The sequence below is a fragment of the Stigmatopora nigra genome, chromosome 4, assembly GCF_051989575.1.
Source record: "Stigmatopora nigra isolate UIUO_SnigA chromosome 4, RoL_Snig_1.1, whole genome shotgun sequence".
NCBI classification, from domain to species: Eukaryota; Metazoa; Chordata; class Actinopteri; order Syngnathiformes; family Syngnathidae; genus Stigmatopora; species Stigmatopora nigra.
In genome coordinates this window covers 2735154-2758479 of record NC_135511.1, presented here as the reverse complement: position 1 = coordinate 2758479, position 23326 = coordinate 2735154, and the positions used below count along the sequence as shown (strand labels likewise).

At 43.4% G+C, this 23326-nt stretch overlaps 2 protein-coding genes across 5 annotated transcripts in view; one reads left to right on the top strand and one right to left on the bottom strand.

The window, feature by feature from the left end:
- wdr31 (WD repeat domain 31) overlaps positions 1–17010 on the bottom strand; it is a 29715-nt gene extending 12705 nt beyond the window's left edge. For 2 of the 4 annotated variants that reach the window (XM_077714470.1, XM_077714469.1), the window contains exons 1-7: positions 16696–17009; positions 14032–14094; positions 1801–1936; positions 1584–1658; positions 1358–1502; positions 641–741; positions 499–566 (exon numbers count right to left, since the gene is read on the bottom strand). In XM_077714470.1, coding sequence (XP_077570596.1) covers positions 499–566; positions 641–741; positions 1358–1502; positions 1584–1658; positions 1801–1936; positions 14032–14078 — 572 coding nt within the window. In that variant the 5' untranslated portion in view covers positions 14079–14094; positions 16696–17009. Of the gene's footprint in view, positions 1–498; positions 567–640; positions 742–1357; positions 1503–1583; positions 1659–1800; positions 1937–14031; positions 14095–16695 lie in introns of all 4 variants that reach the window. The other 2 variants (XM_077714472.1, XM_077714471.1) reach the window with 2 other exon arrangements.
- A 2603-nt stretch (positions 17011–19613) lies between these two features.
- Positions 19614–20842, top strand: LOC144195797 (guanine nucleotide-binding protein G(q) subunit alpha-like). Its single transcript, XM_077715642.1, has 3 exons — positions 19614–19796; positions 19857–20355; positions 20456–20842. Exons 1-2 carry the CDS (start codon positions 19649–19651, stop codon positions 20045–20047), a joined length of 339 nt encoding a protein of 112 aa, XP_077571768.1. The 5' UTR covers positions 19614–19648; the 3' UTR covers positions 20048–20355; positions 20456–20842.
- Positions 20843–23326: the final 2484 nt, after the last annotated feature.

Sequence of the window (23326 nt, the reverse complement as noted above, 5' to 3'; positions counted from 1 at the left end):
TTACTGGGGCAAAACACAAAAGGGAGTAAGCACACCGTGACACACAACAAACAGAAACAATACACCGATAGGGGTTGACAAGACAATTAGAAACACCTGGGTTGGATGAGGAAAGGTGAGCAGGAAAGACACAGCAGGGAAAATAATGGGGAATTTACATGGGCAGGACACACAGGGAACACACCCAAACCACAAAACCCCAACAAAACAAACTAACGGGAAAGGTATGCATACAGAGGATGCATTATGCATAATAACAAAGAGTGGCATGCATCAGTTGGTCGGGCCACATGCGTATTTTTTGACGGCTTTTCTTGATAAGCGTTCAAGTTCTGGATTTTTGTTCAAAATCAGAAGCAAACCAAAATCGAAACATTTGGTTCGAACTCCGATTTGGAGGAGGTCTGGGACATTCGAAAACCGAGACTCGACTGTCTTGCATGCTGCACTTTCGCATGGCATGTGAATCTAACTCTATCAAGTGTAACCTGTCTGTACCGTATGGTTTTGTCCTCTGACGTCTGGACAACAGCCGAGCTGCCTGGCACCCAGCACACATGAGTCACCTGTGGAGAGGTAACGTTAAAAGCCATCCATCGGGCCACCAACAACGGATTATAATGGAGCTCATTGTCCTCACCAGATTTCTGGAAATGTTGTGCCTTAGCTCACATTTTGCTGATTCAATGTCCCACAGACACATGCAGTTGTCGCGGGAGCCCGTGCATAGTTTGCGGCCATCTAGTGGCATATAACAACAATTAATAGGGACACAAGAAAGCTTGGCTACAATCTTAAATTACTCTTAAAGAAGGCAATAAGATCTATTACTAACCCCTTTATATGTTTTGCTATTTAATTATCCATATTTACTTAAAAAGAGAGCTTGATGTAAAAAAAAAAAAGAAAAAGAAAATTTGCCACAATTGAATTGAAAATGGCCAAAGGACATGTTACCAAATATTAGCGCTGCTGTATGTATATTTTTGACCCAGTAGATTTGATCACTTTTTTCTGTTCACCCATAATAAAGTCATGAAAGACTCAAACTTTTTTGTGACAAAGAAGTATCTGTTCCAATCACTCTTTCAGACAAAAAACAAAGTTGTAAAAAATAACTGGAAACTCAAGAGCAACCCCCTCTTTAGGATTGCGGGGGATGCTGGAGCCAATCCCAGCTGTCTCTGGGCCCGAGGCAAGAACACTCTGAATCGGTCGCAAGACGATCGCGGGGCACAAGGAGACGTGTGGGTGTGTGTGTGTGTGATTGAAAAATTAGCTACAAACAATTGTCAGACTTGAAAATAAAATGTTTTTCCCCCATTTTGTTCCATTATTCTACTTCAATGTTTTGTACCAGGACTGATGGCAAGCCCGTTGACCACTAGTTGGTGCCCACAGAACTCTTGAATGGCCTCGTCACCCTGATTTAGGTCCCACATGAGGACCGTCTTGTCTCGCGAGGCACTGAAGATCCACGTGCTTCTTGGGTAACACGCTACCTAAATTAAAAAAAAAACTATTGTGAGTGAGGTCAAAATCAAATACGTACTTTCGGGCAACCAACTCGTTTCGGATGTTACCTTGGTAACTTCTCTGTTGTGACCCTGGAAAGACTGAAACATCTGGCCTTGTTTCCAATCAGACACCACCACCGCCTATATAGTGAAAAGACATTGGCTGAAAGGTGCATGATCATATATTTAGTTGACACTGGCGGTGTTTTGACGTCTGAACCATTTGGACTGCTCCAAAAAGATTGTTTATTGCCGTCAATGAGGTAACAATGGAGTCATATACCTGGTCAGTGCCTCCAGAAACACAAAGATCAGCACTGAGGTTGGTGACTGTGTTGATGGAGCCACGATGGGCCGGTTCATATTGAACCACATGACTATCCGTTATGCTGGATCCCGGCTTTTCAGGCTCCGAAGCTCTGAACATGAGAAACTTCATTTCAAGACTTCAGCATTTATTCAATGTACAGTGGTACCTCTACTTACGAAATGAATTGGTTCTAGAACTTGTCAACTTGGATTTCTCAAAAAAAAGCAGTATTTTATGTGTAAATTTTCTAATTCTTTTAACGGTCTGCAAAAAAAAACTACCTTAAAAAATGAAAAAAGTTTCCCGGTTTTGGATGAAAGATAGAAGAAACACAAAAATGAGAGAACATAATTTATTCATGTATTAAAATGAATAACAAACATGCAAAAGTGAAAGGAAGTGTCAGGAGCGGCTCGTTTGCCCCTCCTGGCTTGTCGTCATTTCAGAGCAGCTGTAGACAATCCTTGATTACTTCCTGCTGGGAGTATTTAAGTGCGACGGAAGTGGTAGTCACTGTCGGATCGACTGCGCATGTCCATGACGTAACCTCATATGCGACACGCCGTGTCACAGCATACATCGCTACAAGGTATTATTCCCCATGCTTCGGTTCTGTTACGTTTGGAATATTCAAGCCCTTGTTGTTTTATAAACTTTGTTTTGAGTCATTAAAGCTACCATCATGAGAACAGCCCGTCCCGTTCATTCCTACGTCCCTGCGAATGCGTCTAACTTCCCCCGGTCGATCAAGTTCCTCGCCTGACCACGCCGTTCCAAGCTTCCCAAATTCCCAGGCCAAAGCCACGCAAAGAACTCTCGATGCTACTGGGGCCACCAGTCGCACCCGTGCCGAAGTCACAAACCAGGCTAATTCCTGCATGTCAGTTCATGCCTGGAAGTGGTGGCAACGCTCCGGTGCCCCTGGACGAGGGGGCCGGCGACGGCGAGAGCAGCGCTCCGGCGCCCCTAGACGAGGGGGCCGGCGATGGTGAGAGCGACTCTCCGACGCCCCTGGACGAGGAGGCCGGCGACGACGAGAGTGACGCTCCGGCGCCCCTGGACGAGGGGATAATGTAAACCAGACATGGATGTCACAATCAAAAAACGGCGAACTAGAATCAACCCTCTTATTACTTTCTATACAAAGGTACACAAGTACAGTTATCATGAAGTGTATTTATCAACTACTACAGTGATAAATATGTATAAAGATTCTAATGTATTCTCATCTGATCTCTCATTTTCAGAACAGCCTTATCCTCATTAGGGTTGTGGGGGGTGCTGGAGCCTATCCCATGTTGGTATCCAGAGGAATCATCTTCTCCCGATAAGGCATTCTCCATTTAAACGATGATTTTTTTCTTGTGGTTAATGAATGGTCACTTTTTCCTTCTTGATGTAACGCACAAAAGATTAATTTGCTTGCGAGTTTCAGCGTAGATTTAGACAATTTTCCTTTTTTTTAAACTTAGGATAAAAAAGTACGATGTACTGAGGCCGACATTTGGGAAAGGATCACAGTAACTCAGAAAATTGATTTATTGCCTAGGCCTAGTATATATTTATATATAGACTTTAACATTGCTAATTTTTAGTCACAGGTATTATAAGCATAGTTTTTATTAAGACTACAACATTTTGGTAACATATCTTTCAAATTCACTCATTTATTTACCATAACGCTGACAAGGGTCACGGTGGGTGCCGAAGCCAATCTCAGACAACTATGGTCACCAGTTCATGGAAAACCACTCAAGCTCATACCTATGGGCAATTTAAAGTTTTCAACATTCAACATGTTATTGGGATGTTGGAAGAAACAGGAGTACCTGGAGAAAACACACGCATGCCTGGGGAGAACATGTAAAATCCACACAGGATGGTCTAAACCTGGCTGCTTATTATAACAGTACACTGTCCTTCTCGCCGCATCTCCCTTGTGTAAAGATATCTACGAGCATTGGGTAGAGCGTTGCATTTTTCCGTGGTCTTTTAAAAACTGGCTAAAAGTGAAAGTGCAAGGGAGTACAAAACATTTTTTTAAAAATTTGAATTATGTTTTGTGTAAAGTAAGAGTAAAAATTTATTTATGTGTCTGTAACAATCTAAATTTATTATATTTAAATTTTTGTTTATGTTATGTTACGAGCCATCCAAAAAGTCTCTCTCTCCCTTCCGTGCACTACGCATTGTACTGAATAATGTCTCATTTTAGTATAACCACAAAATAGCTATTTGTTACTCTTTTAGTAAGTGGTGAACTAGAACCAATGAAAATATGTTTTAACATTTTAATATTCTGTTTTTGGTGCTTTTTCAAAGGGTGGGAACAAATTAACTTGTACTTTTCTAGGGGGAAAGTTGTTGATTTGGGATACATGTAAATTGACAGTCAAACTCGGTCGCGGAAACGCATTAAACTCATATCTCAAAGTACTTACTCAATTGATGAGGGCGGACAGAAAATCTGATAGTGGAAGGAGGAAGGGTGGAGGAGTTGAAATGAGTTTGTTTTTTTATTTTATTTTATCGATTTTCTTTGCTGTTATCGATCTTTGATACCTATCAGGGGTGCTTTGGCATAAAACCTAGCCTATAACACTACCAGACACCTAAAGTATAACTGTGTGAATTTTCATGAAAATCGGTTCAGCCGTTCCAGAGTGCATAAAGATCAAACAGATACAAACAGACAGACAGATACACATACACACAGACATATACACATACAAACACACAAACAGATACACAGACAAACAAACACACGCAGACAAAAATGCATTTATATAATAAATTATATATGGTACTCGGACGATTCGCCGACGGACATTTCGCCGACGGACATTTCGCCGACGGACGTTTCGCTGATGGATGTTTCGCCAACGGACATTTCGCCGACGGACAGTTTGCCGGAAAAAATTAAGTGTTTAATTTATTATTTTATTAAACAAATATGAGTGGATATGTTTCTCATTGTGTTGTTTTTCTGCGCCGAGGTTGAAAAACATACATACACGAAACGTCCGTTCGGCGAAACATCCGTTTGGCGAAACATCCATTTGGCGAAACATCCGTTCGGCAAAACATCCGTTCGGCGAAACGTCCGTTCGGCGAAACGTCCGTTCGGCGAAACGTCCGTTCGGCGAAACGTCCGTTCGGCGAAACGTCCGTTCGGCGAAACGTCCGTTCGGCGAAACGTCCGTTCGGCGAAACGTCCGTTCGGCGAAATGTCCGTTCGGCGAAATGTCCATTCAGCAAAACATCCGCTCAGCGAAACGTCCGTTCGAAACGTCAACCCCCAATTGTGCATTTTGACCTTGTTGCTACTGCAACAAAGTGAATTTCCCAAGTACGGGATGAATGAAATTGAATCTAATCTAAGAATGACATGCTAACCCAAGGATGGGCAAACCGGTCCTAGGGGGCTGCTGTGGGTACAGGTTTTTGCTCCAACCGATCAGGCACCGACAGTTTAACCAATGAGATTTCTGCTGAAAACAAGAAGTACCTGACTACAATCCACTGATTGCACTTGTAGGAGACCAGATTGGTGAAAAGGTACCCTTTCTCTGGGTTGGAATGAAAACCTGCACCCACTACGGCCCTTTGTGGGATAGTCCTCTGCGCTTACCAGTCGGAACCGAGCCACCTTTTTCAAGTGTAATGTTGCATTTTACAGAGGAAAAAAAAGCTTAAATCCTACAAATCCAAATTCACAGATTGTCCAAATGAATGTTCAGACACAATTTCTAAGCTTGCTTCAATCTTCGAAACATACTTTAGCTTTTGTATTAAGAGTTACAGGACTAAATCTGAGTGCATCCCCTTGCAGAATGTTGATTTAAAATGTACTTGGTCATTGCTTCCACCTCACCTGGCGATTGCTTGTTACTTTGTTTTAACTTAAAACAACACCATAGTGAAGGCTAGTGAGTCCAAAAACTCAAACTAGGCCATTAATAGGCCATCCCGTGACCCGACGTTTCGTCGACGGACGTTTGGTCGGCGGATGGTTCGTCGAACGGGCGTTTCGTCGCGCGGACGTTTCGTCGCGTGGACCTTTCGTCGCGTGGACGTTTCGTCGCGCACACCTTTCGTTGAACCGATGTTTCGTCGGGTGGACGTTTCGTCGAACGGACCTTTCGTCGCCGGATTCGTTCGTTCTCAAAATTATAATCATGAGAGAGAGCGAGCAACCAGTTAATCTCTCGCTCTCAAAATTATAATCGTGAGAGAGAGACAGTTTGTAAATGTCAGAGCATTAATATCGTAATCTCAAATATCAAAATTATCAATAAATTGCGTATTATTGGCGTTTGTGTAAGTCTTATTCAGCGCCGTATTTGCTCGCTGGCTACCGGAATCACTCGCTCAAAATTATCAATAAATTGTGTATTATTGGCGTGTGTTTTTCAAAATACGGCCCGTTAGGATTTTTAATCCAGCCCGCCGACGTTGTCCAAATTATAGTAAAAATCAATGACCACATGAATTTCCCTTTGCCCTGCAATACTCTCGTTTCCCCAATAGATGACGCACTAGTGATTGATTGATTGATTGATTAGCCTCTCTGGTACTAAATTCTGGGGGCCAAGCTTCTTTTTGTTCTGTATTGTATTGTATGTCGGAGTGATAAAAAACAGGTTAAAAATGTTCTCTTTTAGTCGTCTAGTTTTAAAAATTCTGCGACCAACTTTGGTCTTGTCCAGAGGTCTTGGATAGTTAGATTTGTGGGGTCATTTGGACACGAAAAAAGATGCTCAGTAATGTGGGGGGAAAAGTTGCATTTTGGGCAGGCATCTTGTATTCCTGGATCGATCCTGGACAGGTAGCTGTTTAGTTTCCTGCTGTAGCCTGATCTGAGCCTGGCAAGCTCAGATCTCACCTTCCTGCTCAGCAGTTTTTCTTCTTGGTTTATTAGAGGTGGTAGGACATTGAGGACTTTGTTGGGTTTTGCCTTGTTGAGGATGTTTTGAACTTCTTTGGTGTGAATGGATTTGACGCATTGTTTGTAGTCTTCTTTGGTAGGATTTGGCTTGTCGTATTCTTTTTCTATTTCCTTGCCATGCTGTGTGATGATGGTCTTTTTCATCTTTCTTGGTTTCTGGTTTGCTTGAAGAAGTCTGCGACCTGGATGGCCTTCAAGATGGCATGCAGCCAGATACTGCTTTCCGATCATTTCACAGTGCTCCTTCAGAAGCATAACCGCACACTCAGCATGCAGGTGGTCTATGGCTGACTTAGAGAGACATCCAGATGCTATCCTGAGTGCTTGGTTTTGAATTGATTGAAGCCGGTTCCAGTGTGTGTCTTTAATTATTGGCGACCATACTGGGCTCGCATATACAAGGACAGAGCGGACGATAGATTTGTATGTTAGGAGTAGTGTTTCTTTTTCACAACCCCAGCTGGAGCCTGCTAGTGATTTAAGTAGGTTCAGCTTTTTCTTTGCCTTTGCAACTGTCTGCTTGATGTGCGGGCCAAAGCAAAACATTGTATCAAATGTGACGCCAGGTAGTTTTGGCATTTTTTCCAGTTTTACTGGTACCCCTTTGATGGTGATCTTGGGATGGAGGTTAGCTTCAGCAGTGGCTGGGGTAAACCAGGTCACTGTGGATTTCTCCGGGGACACAACCAGCTGTCGTTCTTCTAAAAAATCTGCCAGCTTCTCCAAGAAGTTGTTGGCTTTGGCAGAGAGAGATTCGACGTTCGTAACTTTAACAAAGATTGAAATATCGTCCGCATATTGTATTAGAAAGACATCTTCAGGTATTGCTGTTACGATCGCCGCCGCGTAGTGCGAGGTGATCGTGGAGAAGTTGAACCCAGATGCAGAGTCGCCGAAGGAATGGAAAGGTGAGGCAGATCTGTAGCTCTTGTAGGTTGATTTAATAAACGGGGTAACATAACTTAAACAACTTGGCTTGTCCACTCATTACAAACGAAAGTACATGCGGCGTGGCGTCAAATGGAAACAGCAATTACTACCTGGATTAATAGGAAACGAAACCAGAACTTAACCAGTACTACACCAGACGATCCAACGGCGTCCACAGAAAATCACAATGCTTAAATACCAAAAATAATCTAATCACGTAATTAGTCACAGCTGATAATTATCGTGACGTCATGTCAGGAGAGGCAATCCAGCGACTCCTGACAGTACACCCCCTCTAAGGGACGGATTCTAGACGTCCCAAGGTCAATTACAACATGAGAAACGGGAACAAGCAGGGAGGGCGGGTGGGAGATCTAGAATTGTCCGGTGTTCTTCCACACCAACCCAAGAACAGACGGAGAGGTCGCTCCGGCGGGCGTCCGCGCCAGCCAGAAACGAGACAAGTCAGTGGCAGGTCTGGCGGGCGTCCGTGCCGGTCAGAAACAAGACGGGGCAGAGGCAAGTCTGGCGGGCGTCCGTGTCGGCCAGAAACAAGACGAGGCTGTGGTCGATCCGGTGGGCGTCCGCGCCGGCCAGAAACGAGACGAGTCAGTGGCAGGTCTGGCGGGCGTCCGCGCCGGCCAGAAACGAGACGAGGCTGAGGTCGATCCGGCGGGCGTCCGCGCCGGCCAGAAACGAGACGAGGCTGTGGTCGATCCGGCGGGCGTCCGCGTCGGCCGGAAATGAGACGAGGCTGAGGTCGATCCGGCGGGCGTCCGCGCCGGCCAGAAACGAGACGAGGCAGTGGTCGGTCCGGCGGGCGTCCGCGTCGGTCAGAAACGAGACGAGGCTGAGGTCGATCCGGCGGGCGTCCGCGCCGGCCAGAAACGAGACGAGGCTGTGGTCGATCCGGTGGGCGTCCGCGCCGGCCAGAAACGAGACGAGTCAGTGGCAGGTCTGGCGGGCGTCCGCGCCGGCCAGAAACGAGACGAGGCTGAGGTCGATCCGGCGGGCGTCCGCGCCGGCCAGAAACGAGACGAGGCTGTGGTCGATCCGGCGGGCGTCCGCGCCGGCCAAGAACGTTACGAGGCTGTGGTCGATCCGGCGGGCATCCGCGCAGGCCGGATACGAGACGAGGCTGAGGTCGGTCCGGCAGGCATCCCAGCTGGTCCCTTAAGTCTTTGCCAAACTGCCTGCCTGGAGGAAATATTAGAAGTTTAGTACGGTCGGGCACCTTACCCTGTTTGCTCGGGGGGTGGACAACCCTCCTCTCCCAGGAACCCGGATCATTGCTTCTCTGGACGTCGCCGGCCCCGTCCTCCAGGGGCACCGGCGAATTGCCACTCTCGACGTCGCTGGCTTCTTCATCCAGGGACTCCGGCGAATTACCACATTTGACGTCGCCAGTCCCTTCCTCCAGGAGCACCGGCGAATTGGCACTCTCGACGTCGCCAGCCCCTTCCTCCAGGGACTCCGGCGAATTGCCTCTCTCGACGTCACCGGCTTCTTCCTCCAGGGGCACCGGCGAATTGGCACTCTCGACGTCGCCAGCCCCTTCCTCCAGGGACTCCGGCGAACTGCCTCTCTCGACGTCGCCAGTCCCATCTTCCAGGGACTCCGGCGAAATACCACTCTCGACGTCGCCGGCCCCGTCTTCCTCGAGCGCCGGAGCATCGTCGCCACTTCTGGGCGGGCAGGCGCTGGACGGGCAGGCGCTTGGGAGAGCGGTGCTTGGGAGAGCGGTGCTTGGGAGAGCGGTGCTTGGGAGAGCGGTGCTTGGGAGAGCGGTGCTTGGGAGAGCGGTGCTTGGGAGAGCGGTGCTTGGGAGAGCGGTGCTTGGGAGAGCGGTGCTTGGGAGAGCGGTGCTTGGGAGAGCGGTGCTTGGGAGAGCGGTGCTTGGGACTGCGGTGCTAAAATGGCCGTCCGTCACCAGAAACCTGATCCGTGGCTTCGGTACGGGTGCGACCGGCGACCCCAAAGGCAACGGGAGTAATTTGCGTGGCCTTGGCACAGGAGCTTGGGGCACTTGAAACGGCGCGCTGGGCCGAGTAACTTCGGCCACTTGGACAGGCGTGGTCGGCCGAGTGACTTCGGGCACTTGGAACGGGGAGGGCTGCATAGTCCTTAGGAGCTGCTGGTACAGCGGGGTCGGCCGAGTAACTTCGGGCACTTGGAAAAGCGTGGTCGGCCGAGTGACTTCGGCCACTTGGAACGGGGAGGGCTGCATAGTCCTTAGGAGCTGCTGGTACAGCGGGGTCGGCCGAGTAACTTCGGGCACTTGGAAAGGCGTGGTCGGCCGAGTAACTTCGGGCACTTGGAAAGGCGTGGTCGGCCGAGTAACTTCGGGCACTTGGAAAAGCGTGGTGGTGGTCGGAAAAGGAGCTTGGAGGGACGTGGTCGGAAAAGGAGCTTGGAGGGACGTGGTCGGAAAAGGAGCTTGGAGGGACGTGGTCGGAAAAGGAGCTTGGAGTGACGTGGTCGGAAAAGGAGCTTGGAGGGACGTGGTCGGAAAAGGAGCTTGGAAGGACGTGGGCGGGCGCGTAACTTGGACAGTGGTTAGTGTGTCCCGGCATTGCTTTCGCTTCGCTCTACGGCGTGGCGCTCGGCGCCTCCTCTGGGAGGATTGCACAGCACCCCCGCCATCACGTCGTGCCCCATAATTGGTGGTTAGCCCACTCTGTAATTGCTGGTCGGGGTATTTGTAATAGGAATTATCGGGGGAACAATCGGGATAATCCTCCTCCAGTGGAAGGTCTCGGGGTCCGAATTGGTCAAAGAATTCATCATCAGATTCCGAAACGCCAGCGAAAAAATCAATTTCCTCAATGATGTCCTCCTCACCAGAATCTTCAGGCTCCCTCCATGGTGAATCAATTCCTCTGGGCATAGGCATAAGATAACTTGGGCGCTCTCTGGTGGTTGTACGCACCTGGGCATCATGATGAAACGGTAAAGGCTTCCCAGGGCGACGTGCATAGCAGTGGTGGGGCGTATGAGTACGCTGCGGCTCTAACTTTTCTACCAGCTGTGGCTCATCTCTAGAAATGATGTGCCTGAGAGCCCCGCACCACGGTGTGTCCATTACAAAATTCCTAAACGATTCTGAGGGGTTTCTTATACATTCCAAGCAGTCCGGTGTCTTCGAGGTGGATGGTTTGCGTCGCCGAGTGCGTCGGCGCGAGCGTGGGTGGCGCTCCGCTGGGTCCATAATGGTTGGATCGTGCTGTTACGATCGCCGCCGCGTAGTGCGAGGTGATCGTGGAGAAGTTGAACCCAGATGCAGAGTCGCCGAAGGAATGGAAAGGTGAGGCAGATCTGTAGCTCTTGTAGGTTGATTTAATAAACGGGGTAACATAACTTAAACAACTTGGCTTGTCCACTCATTACAAACGAAAGTACATGCGGCGTGGCGTCAAATGGAAACAGCAATTACTACCTGGATTAATAGGAAACGAAACCAGAACTTAACCAGTACTACACCAGACGATCCAACGGCGTCCACAGAAAATCACAATGCTTAAATACCAAAAATAATCTAATCACGTAATTAGTCACAGCTGATAATTATCGTGACGTCATGTCAGGAGAGGCAATCCAGCGACTCCTGACAATTGCAGGAAGGTTAGAGAGGTAGAAGTTGAATAGTATTGGTGAGGTAACCGCTTCTTGCGGCACCCCTGTCCTGACATTGCGCGAGCTTGATGTAGCATTCCTGAAATTTACTCTCGATTGTCTTCCTGACAGGTAGCAGTTGAGCCATCTCTTTATACAGCTCGGTAGGGTGGTCAAATTCAGGTCTTTGAGGAGCTTTTCATGAGAGACCATATCAAATGCCTTGCTAAGGTCGATTTGGACTAGCAGGGTACGGTTTGCCGGTTTATTCTCATTAAAGCCGCCTGCCACTGATTCTCTGAACTCGTGCAGAGCTGTGACAGTGGAGTGGTTTGACCTGAAGCCATGCTGGATGTCAGGGACTGGTAGATGTTCTGTGAGGGTTGGTAGAATAACTCGTTCTAGGATCTTTATGCTGGGACATACATAGAAGAGAGACGGGACGGTATGATGAGGATTCATTTGCAGGTTTACCAGGTTTAAGAAGAGGAATAATGTTTGAGGACTTCCAGATTGCAGGAATCGAACTTGTTTTCAGGGACAGGTTAAAAATGTCGGTTAAATATTGTAGTCCTTTGTCGCCTAAATGTTTAAGGTGAAGAGTAGATATTTTGTCTGGGCCTAAGGCTTTCGAAGCCTTGGCTTTCTTTATTCTTTGTCTGGCTTATAGTAATTGGTTCTATGTTGTTGTTTTTCTTCAGGTCTTTTGTAACTCGTCTTGCTGTTCTTGTTGTCTTGTGGGGTATTACTGATGAATATTGTTTGTTGAATTTGTCCGCTATTTTCTTTGTAGTTGTTATGTATTTATCTTTAATTTTTATTGCTTCATTGTTGCTTGCTTGTTTGCCACCATTTAAATGTTTTATCAGTCGAAATAGTTTGGTTGTGTCCGATTTTTTGTCTTCAATTGTTTCTTTCCATTTCTCTCTCCTATGTTTGTTTATAATTGATTCTATCTCTCTATTTAGTTCTGTTATACGTTGGGAGTCAGGGTCAGTTTGTCTTAATTCGTCTCTTGTTTTTATCTTGTCTGTTGCTTCTGTTGGTACCTCGGGTAAAATCGATGGTAATATGGTAATGGTAATGGTAAGATGGTAATATCGAAAAAAACGATGACGCACTAGTCAGAACCTTTGTTGGAGTGTAACTTAGAGAACAACATGCCGCTCATCAATCAATTTAAAGACTGCTTTCTTACGTTGAATAATATGTTCTTAATGTTGAAAGTAAATTTTAAAATACATTTTCACCTTCAATTGTGTTTTTTTTCTTACATTTCAATCCGCAGGTTTGATCAATTACATTGAGTGTCCAAATGCTGTCAAATTTTAGTATCCATTCTGGCCCGCAAGTCAAAATGTTTGCCCACCCCTGGTATAGACAAACTTGGCTCTTTTATACTTTTATTGTCCCAAATTAAACACATTATCAATACGCTGCCATTGACGGTGATAAATGTCCGATTCACGTTGACTGAGGTGCAGATGCTATTTCGGTGAGTAGAGCTCCATCTAGTGAATATATAACCCAACAGTCAACATAAATCGGACGTCTACCGCCGTCGATGGCAGCCGGGCGTCCGGGTACCGATCTTGCTATGGGATAATAAGGCTCAATGAACACTACTTCAAAATAGTACCATGTCTTTCTCTTGGATTTCTCTTTTTGCTATAAAAAAAACGAATTATCCCATTGCAAGATCGGGAGCGAGCGAGTACACACACGCCAATAATACTCAACCTATTGATAATTTTTATATTAGATATTGTTGGGTTTATTCTGTATTACTATTATAAATATATTTGTATTAATTCATTTCTTTGTTAAATCATTCTCTTTCTATTTTCAAAGTGTTGCGAGGTCACGAGTATTGCCAAGTCATCTTTAACCTGGACGGGCTGTTCCAGGATGGTTATACAAACAATCCACCCAATCTGGGTCCTTGAGATTTGGTGGGCCCTTGGTGACGAGGCCAGGGCTATTCGGCCAATAACAAGAATGTTGTTATCGTTATGTAACCGTGCACTTCGGGTTTTTCTGTATGTAACCATTATATGATTATGATTATATTATATGATTCTTAGGTCAAGGAAGTTGCATAATTGTTCTAATCTAAATGTTGTTTAGGTCTAGTCTCCTGTTTTTGTTATTGGTAAAATACTCTGATTGTTATTGTAGTCCCAGATGTTGTTTTTACTCATACGTGATGGAATGATCAACAACTCTGTAACTTGTTTTGATTCATGACAATAAGAGTTGGACGAAAACGTCTATTCGAGGAGACGTTCGGAAGTTGTAAGAAGAACTTGCTGAAACTCTCCCCTTCGGAGGTTTTTACCTGTTGTTATCCATTTCTATTTAATTAAATGTCAATAATTGAATAAGATATCTGCCTGCAGTTATTGATAATTACGGACGAAGGTAATTATTAATGAACCTAACAGATATTTAGATATTAATGCTCTGACATTTAAAAACTCTCTCATGATTATAATTTTGAGAGCAAGAGATTACCTGGTTGATCGCTTTCAACAGTAAACTCTCTCTCTCTCTCTCTCTCTCTCTCTCTCATGATTATAATTTTGAGAGCGGGCGAATCCGGCGCCGAAACATCCGTTCGACGAAACGCCCGTGCGACGAAACGTTCATTCGACGAACCGTCCGTCGACCAAACGTCTGGGTACCAGGTCATCCTGTATAGCTAGAGGACTTACCTGTAGAGCTCAGACCGTTTACGAAACCTGCTCTGGACCTTGCCCATGTTTGCTTCAAAAAATCTGGAACAGAGCATGGGTTGTAAGGCTGCGACAAATTATTATTTGATAGTTGATTATAGTAATCCCTCAAATATCCCGGTTTCAACTTTCACGGCTTCACTACATTGCAAATTTTTTTATTCGTTTTTTTTTTGCTAACAGGAAATTGGTGGAAAACAGAGAACTCAGCACTGAAGCATTTTTTTCTAAGTTTATAAAATGTGAAAATCCAAACTGAAACTCTCCACTGCCCTGTCCTCCACTTTCTACTAGGTCTCAGCACTGAAGTAAAATAAATAAATAAATATTTTAATGAAAAAAAGTATATATATATATACATATATATATATATATATATATATATATATATACATATATATATATATATATATATATATATATATATATATATATATATATACATATATATATATATATATATATATATATATATATATATATATATATATATATATATATATATATATATATATATATATATATATATATATAGATAGATATATATAGATAGAGATAGATATAGATATAGATATAGATATCGATAGATATAGATATAGATATATATAGATAGAGATAGAGATATATATATATATATATATATATATATATATATATATATATATATATATATATATATATATTTATATATATATAATTTCATTTATTTGTTTTAAATACGGGTGACCCTACCTATTTCGGCCCTGTCTGGTCTACATTAACCGCAATGATCGCGAGATAACTGTAATCACTGATTGGGTTAGTGTTAGTTGTGTTTTGTGATTGGTCACCTATCTATTCATTTTCTGAACCACTTTATCCTCACTATGGTCGTAGGAGTTGCTGGAGCCTATCCCAGCTGACTTCGGGTCAGAGGGGGGGGGACACCCAATCGCAGGGCACGAGGAGACCGACAACCATTTTCTCTTGCGCTCATACTTAGGGACAATTTAGAGTGTCCATTCAGCCTACCATGCATGGTTTTGGAATGTGGGTGAAAAACGCAGTACCCGGAGTAAACCCACGCAGGCCCGATGAGAACATGCAAACTCCACACAGGTTTGAACCCAGGACCCCAGAGCTGTGTGGCCAAAGTTCTAATAACTCAAAGCAACCAGGCCGCCCCAATTGGTCAACCAATGAGCTGATATATCAAAAAACATTTTAGCTATAAATGTGCATTTAAACCAATTACTATACACTGAAATAAATTGAATGATGAATACAATGGAAATGAGTAGATATACTCAAATATATAAACAAAATGTGTTCTTGTTTTTTATTTTTTTTTTAAGGCATAATGAGAATATTCATTGTTTTTAAGTAATTGTTATTAAGATAGTTAATATTAACTATTTTGGTGCAACTGACAATACCGCACAGTCGTGTAGATCTTTTTATTCTTATGCTATAAATTTACGTTCACTACTAAACATACAATCAGTTTAAAATTAGAGTGGCTGACACTTGTTGATCCGCTGTTAGCCCTGCAACTTCAAAAGGGTTTATTGCTGTCAATGGCAGGCAATGGATTAAAAAAACTCAAAAATGTACCTGTTATTTATTGTAAAAAGTATGCTATTTCAAATACTTTTTAATAAGCCTTTCAAGCGTTTTTTAAAAAATAATTGATAACCAGTCGGTCTACTTTTACAATGGTAGATAAACTGCTTACGACTGGGAGTTGGCTTTGATTTGCAATTATTTATTCATTTACTCCTTTGGTCACATACTCACATACTCACATACTTACATACTTACATACTTACATATTTAAGGATGGGCCAGTGGATGAGAGTTTGGCGCAGTGGCCACACAGAGGGGGTACAGGGTTCAAATCCAGTTCAATCCACCTGTATAAAGTTTGCATGTCCTCCCTGATCCTGTGAGGATTTTCTCTGGGATACTCTGGTTGCCTCCCACATTCCAAAATCATGCATGGTAGGTTGATTGGACACTCTAAATTTGCCCTCTGTATGAGTGTGAGCGTGGATGTTTTTTTTTTTTTTGTCTCCTTGTGCCCTGCAATTGGCTGGCCACCAATTCAGGGTGTGTCCCCTGCCTCTGGCATGAGCACTGCAGGGATTGGCGACAGCCTACCCCCACCTCCCCCTGTGACCCGAGCGAGGGTAAAGCTGTTCAGAAAATGAGATGAGACTTGCATATTTATTGGGGATGCTGAAAAATGCGAAACTTTTTTCATGTTTTTTTTTTTTTTGCCAAAGGGAAAATCTAGCAAGCAAGTATTCAATTGATTATTCTAAGAAAAAAAACATTTTTCTTTTTTGTTATTTTATACAAGAGCTGGACAGAAGTTTTACATAATTGCAGAGCAAGATTGTAAAGATTTATGCTCGTGAAATGAGCGTTATTGCCCTGTTATGTATTAATTGGTGACGTTAAAGTACCCTTCACGTCAGACACTCCCCACTTGCGCTCAAATCTTAGAGGCTTCTTAAGCAAATAAATCCTATTACCGTCGCAAAGAATTAAAAAACACCATATGCCCACAAATTAACATGTTGATGACGGGAGAAAGAATGAAATATTATGTTTAAGAAAGGGGAATGGTTTTTAAAAAAAGAAGTAGACTTTAGTGTTTACCTGACAGTCCAGTCCAGGAGTAGTACCCTCCGACCACTTAGCCGCCTAGCATGTTAACTAATCTTTCACAGTCACATTGGTCGCTCTGACGGCGTTAAAACCAAGTCGAGTCTTTGGCCGAACAGCACAATGTGATTCCCCAAACGCTGCCATTGTACTGTTGACATTGTAAAAAAATATTTAAAAAGAAAACCCACTCCGACGGGTAGGAAGTGATACCTGGTAGTTTTCTGACAAAAAAAGGTGGAGACAGAGGAAGAGAGCGACGCTATCTCCGTAACTAGGCAAAAGAGGGGTGGGACATGTGATCAGGAGCAGGTCGTCATAGCAACAGCCCCGCCCCTTGAGAAAAAGTATACTGTGATCCTTCTTCACTTCGCGGCTTCACTACATCGCGGATAATTTCTGAGGTATCTCTGGGGTCCTGGGTTCAAATCCAGGCCACCTCCACCTGTGTGGAGTTTGTATGCTCTCAAGTCATCATTTTTTGGTTTACAAATACGGCACATGCGAGAATATATGGTATATAATATGGTATTTCATATTACACAGCAACTTTCGGTTTGAAGGAAAGTTTATACAAATAAAAACGCCTGTCAAAAATTTTGCAGGTTTTATTCTTTACTTTTCATAGTGTAAGGAGGGAGGTGTCTTCTATTTATTGCACAACAGAACAACAAAAATACTTTTTAAAATGATCATACTTTATGTTCTCTTTTCTTATAGAGTAAGGATGTGTACGTATGTACGTGTCATTGTTCACCTCCAACCTCTTACATATTTCCATAGATATGTTCATTAACATGAATATGTTCATTAATATGTGCTCCTTTATCAAATAAATCAAACAAAACACTTTCATGATTGAATGGGGAGAGTAATTAATTTACTTAGTTTGAAGTTTCAAATATATTTATTTTATTATAAAATAAGGTAACATAGTTACTTTCATATTTGAATAAGGAGAAAAGTAATTTATTTACTTATTCAGACAAGTTTGACGTTTAAAATTCTAAACAAAAAAGATGTGATAGCTATCGTGATAATTACTGATTTCAACTGATAATTTGTTTTATCGGGATAACAATTTTTAGGTCGTGGGGGGTGCTGGAGCCTTGAATTGGTACCAGGCCAGCCAAATGCAGGGCACAAGGAGACAAACAACCATTCACGCTCAAACTCATACCTAGGGGAAATTTAGAGTGTCCCATCAGCCTATCACGCATGTCTTCAGAACTCCACTCAGATGGACCGACCTGGATTTGAACTCAGGTGCCCCACTCCAAAGTCGACATGCAAAATCACTCAGGCACCCAATAATACAATTAAAATTATATTTAAAATTTTGACCAAGTAGTGAACTCATTTGGGCTTAAACGCCCAAATGAGCTTGAATGCCCAATCCATTCAGATTGGGAGGGGATGTATGTGATTGAACAATGTGTGATGCAGTGTATTTGAATTTTCATCTTTATAGTCTTTTGTACCAAAATACTTGTAAAATGTATTAGTGCATATTCAAAGTTCCTCTTTTTGATTCATATAAACCCCAAAAGGTCATGGTTCACACCTTTTGGGCTGGTGTGAATAAAAAACAGAACTCTGTTGTGGCGCAAACATCTGGTCCAAGACCTCGCCATAGAAGTGGTCCCGGTTTACTTCCAAACGAACTGTGGTGTGCTTCACTACATGTGGGGAAGTGACCGTGCCGTGTTTCAAACCTGTTCCAAATCTCAGAGAAGTCACAACTGGGCTGGCGCAAAATGCGCCCTTAATTGGCAAGATGGGATTTGGGATTCCGCTATTTAGTTCATGTTGAGCCTTAGAGTGCCCAAGCTCCATAGATAATCGTTGGCAATTAGCATATAAATAATAAGGTTTAGGGGGCCCGGCAAATTAATGGTTAGCACGTTGGCCTCACGGTTCTGGGGTCCAGGGATCGAATTCCGGTCAGTCCACCTGTGTGGAGTTTGCATGTTCCCTCCGGGCCTGTGTGGGTATTCTCTGGGTACTCTGCTTTTCTCCCACATTCGAAAGAAAGCACTCTAAATTGCCCCATATGTATCAGTGTGAAGGATTGTTTATGTTCTCATGGTCTGCAATTGGTTTGCCACCATTCAGGTTGTCCCTCACCTCGTGCCCGAAGTTAGCTGGGATAGGTTCCAGCATCCCCCGCCACCCTTGAACATTCATTCATTTTCTGAACCGCTTTATCCTCAATAGGGGCAACCCTAATGAGGGGGGCGCTGGAGCCTATCTCAGCTGACTCCGGCCCAGAGGAGGGGGACACCCTGAATCGGTGGCCAGCCGATAGCGGGGCACAAGGAGACGGACAACATGTACACTCACACCCATACCTACTGGCAATTTAGATTGTCCAATCAGCCTAACCTAGCATGTTTTTTGGAGTGTGGGAGGAAACCAGAGTACCCGGATGAAACTTATGCAGACCTGGGGAGAACATGCAAACTCCGAACAGGTGGACCAACCTCGATTTGAACCCAGGACCCCAGAGCTGTGAGGCCGACGCGCTAACCACTCATCCACCACGCCACCTGGTTCTGAACGTGAATCAAAAAGCTTTTAAAAAGCCTTTATTGTCATTATACACAGTTGTGTATAATATAATTGGTGGTGCTACTCCACCTATCAAGTTTTCCCAGTACTACCTACCTACTGGCAAAGGTAAATATTTATTGCTATGTCCTCATTTTTTTTCTTTTAAAAAAAGGAAATAGATATAATAGTAGTAAACAAAAACTAATGAATAATTTAGTATACCTTTTTTAGAAATTGAAAATAATACGCCATATTTAATATTAAGAGGATAAAATAAGACCATCTGATTACATTTTAGGGTGACAATCAGCTATCAAAATAGTCATTTCATCATCAATATGTAATTTGTGAATCCTGCCATCCCTCATGCCTGCCCACATTATTTCAGAACTGCATGGAGGAAAACAAAGCGCTGTTCAGGACAATCATCACATACCCCTGGTTCCAGAACTCCTCTGTCATCCTCTTCCTCAACAAAAAAGATCGTCTAGAGGAGAAAATCATGTACTCCCATCTGGTCGACTACTTCCCAGAGTACGACGGTGAGGTGAGACACCCGTGTAGACGGTGGAGATGATTGTTCTTTTCCATCTTCACCACAGGTCCCCACAGGGATCCCCAGGCGGGCCACGAGTTCATCCTCAAAATGTTCGTGGACCTAAACCCCGACAGTGACAAGATCATCTACTCGCACTTCACCTGCGCCACTGACACGGAGAATATCCGCTTTGTTTTTGCCGCTGTAAAGGACACCATCTTGCAGCTCAATCTTAAGGAGTACAACCTGGTCTAACATGCAAATTCAAATTAAATCTTTGCATTCGATACTAATATATTTGCTGTGTGTTTAGCAATTTAATTTGAATCTTCCCTTTCTATTTCATTCGGGAATTCTCGAAAAAAGAGGAAAGTATAAAGTTTGCATTCACCTTTTTTTTCTAAACAAAGTTGCATTTGACTAACAGGTCATAATAATTTAAAAAGACAAACTGTGATTTTTTTTTTTTTTTTTAGGGATATTATTTGATACAGATGTGATCCATATCAAGTTGGTACCATCTCCGCCTAACCCTGTCGTCTATCGGCGTCAATGGCTTCCAAGTGAGGAAAAAAAAGTTATCTGGCGTTAGAGGAAAAATTGATTTTTCAACTGTGCAACATCTGCATGTTTTATTGTGTTTATTTGTGCGTTTGTTGTCAGATGCCAAAAGCAATCCATTCCAAACGTTTGGACGTCTATTATTCATCAACTCTCTTAAATCATCAATCAAACTACCCAATCACACCAGTCTTCTGATATGTTGCTAGATGCAAAGAGGGCTAAGCTGGTTCAAAGTTGGTACCAACGTTTCTGATTGTTTGATTTCCAGATGTCCTCCATTTTTTTTGCTAGTTACCAAGAACACAAGCCTGTAATTTATATGTATTGAGGCATAGTGCAATTGTGACTGATATAATCATTCTACATACATCTATCTCTATATGGCTTTTAAGCTTTGTTGGCTTTGTAGTCATTATTTTTGTTTGTTTATTTGATTTGGCAGTTTGAATGTTTGTTATTGGACAAATATATATTTATGTAATTTTATTGTTTGTCTAATGGCATTTTTTTCGGGAAGAAAATGTTATTTACATTCTTGTTTTCTTTTATAAGCAGAGAATACATTTCCTGTTTTTTTTTGGGCAGTTTTATTTCTCAATAAAGGAACATTGTTCAGCTTCAGAAGTCCATGAAGAGGAATTTGTTGACACCTTGCCACGTATAGTGCTTTAACTGGCCAATGATGAAGTTCACTGTGATCCGCTGGCCACTGGTTCAGTGTATTATCCCCCGCCTCTGGCCCAGAGTCAGCTAAGATAGGCTCCAGCACCCCCCAGCAGTAGGTGTAGTAGGTGGTAGGCTACAGAATCCAACCCTCAACCCCAGAATTATAAGCCTGACCTGCTATCCACTATTCTGCCGGGCTGCCCACCTGCTGACTTGATACATGCAAATTTAAAATAAGAGAACTTGCAATGTTGTAAAAGTACTTTAACCCTTTACAGGCACTCAGTCGCTGCTATTGACTACTAAATGGCAAAATCACTCCTGCCAGTCCAAATACAATGAACGTCTAGTCCTCTCAATTATGTTTAAAAATGGACATTCACTGTCACATACCCTGTTTTAAATGGACATCTAATGATCTTAACAGTGGCGGTCCATGCATTTTCTCGGAGTGCCTTCAACGGGTAAAATCCACTTTCTAGCAGCATTTAATGATTAAATACAAATACTGGAGCTTTTCAGACATTACAACCGGACCGGGGGGTGATTTTCCTGGGAAAAGACACCGATGAGCGTCAATGGCGCACCGGCAAACATTGCCCGCAAATGGGGTAAAACTCAGCCGAAAACAGCATTTATTGATTAAATACATATACTGGAGCTTTTTAGACATCAGAACAAGGGCCCGGAGTATCATTTCCCCAGAAAAAGACAGCGATGAACGGCGATACGTCCATACGCGAAACGGCAAAAATTGCCATAAAATGGGGTAAAATCCATGTCCTAGCAGCATTTATTGATTAAATACAAATATTGGAGCTTTTCAGACATTACAACTGGGCGAGGGGGGTGATTTACCCGGGAAAAGACAGCGATGGACTTCAATGGTGAAACGGTAAAAAATGCACTAAAATGGGGTAAAATCCACTTCCTAGCAACATTTAGTGATTAAATAAAAACACTGGAGCTTAAATACAAACACTGGACCTTTTCAGATATCAGAACTTGGTCCACAATTGAAATATTATTTAGGAAAATAGCCATATTTTACTCAACAAAAATCCTTTTTAACTGTCCACAATATCCATCCTCCTGTCTTTCTTCCTTCTGTTATATCGCCATCGAAGTTAATGCTGAGAGTCGAGCCTGTCCTGTCGTATTTCTGTCATAGTCCCCCTTGAAATTTAAATCAACACAACAATATATTTGCTTGTGCAGCCCGCTCCAAATACAGTTTGGTAGCTCTAGCTAATGACTAGATTCATTGTTGGTGAAAGCGATGACGTATCCCTCCGCCTGCAACAAGGCAATGACGTATCCCTACGCCCGCGGCAATACATTGTGGTGTTGCCAACTCGAAATCTCACCGAAAATCTTTTTAACTGTACACAATATCCATCCTCCTTTCTTCCTCCTTTTCTATCGCCATCGAAGCTAATGCTGAAAGTCGAGCCTATCCTGTCGTATTTCTGGCATTTGTTTTTATTCGATTTACTGGTGAAAATGTTCGCTCCTGGTTGCGACAGGCTTGCTTGCTTTGGAGGTAACCGACCTTTCTTAATGATGTCCAGCTTTTTTTGTCTTGAAAAGTTTGTCTGGAAAACGGCTTTGCCAGCAAATCTGTAACCAAATCCATTTGTTTTCCTTCGTCGGCCATTGTAGGCTAAGCTTGGGATCTCAAGGAATCCCATGACTTAGAGCAAGAGAAGGACACCAGACTTCCATTCTGAAAAAGTATGACTTTTTATCATAGGATTACAATTTTAACCTCATATTATGACAATATCCTCCATCCGTTGTCTTTGCTCCTCTAAATTAATGACTTAGTATACCATCACAATAAAATTAACCTTACGGGTAGTCTGGCGGATGAGCACGTCGGCCTCACAATGGTGGACCGGGATTCAAATCCAGGTTGGTCTGCCTGTGTGGAGTTTGCAATTCCCCGGGCACTTTGGTTTCCTCCCAAAGACATGCAAGGTAGGCTTAATGGACACTCTAAATTTCCCCTAGATGAGTGTGAACATGAATAGTTGTCCATCACTTCGTGCCCTGCGATTGGCTGGCCATCGATTCAGGGTGTCCCTCGCCTCCGGGACCGCAGTCAGCTGGGATACGCTCCAGCATCCCCTGTGACCCTAGAGAATATAAAGCAGTTCAGATAATGAGTGAGAGACATTAACCTTCCACTACAGGTCTGCAGTGGCCACACCTTACCACACCTCCTTATGTTTATATACATTTTTCACGTGAACGAGAGGGTGGAGTAGAGAGCCGTCAACATTTACTCGCTTTGAAGACCCG

Bases quoted from the DNA above. Each gene is read 5' to 3' on its own strand.
- LOC144195797 (XM_077715642.1), top strand. From the start codon at position 19,649: ATGGAGGAAAACAAAGCGCTGTTCAGGACAATCATCACATACCCCTGG. The intron at 19,797-19,856 runs GTGAGGTGAGAC...TCTTCACCACAG, and splicing joins CTACTTCCCAGAGTACGACG to GTCCCCACAGGGATCCCCAG.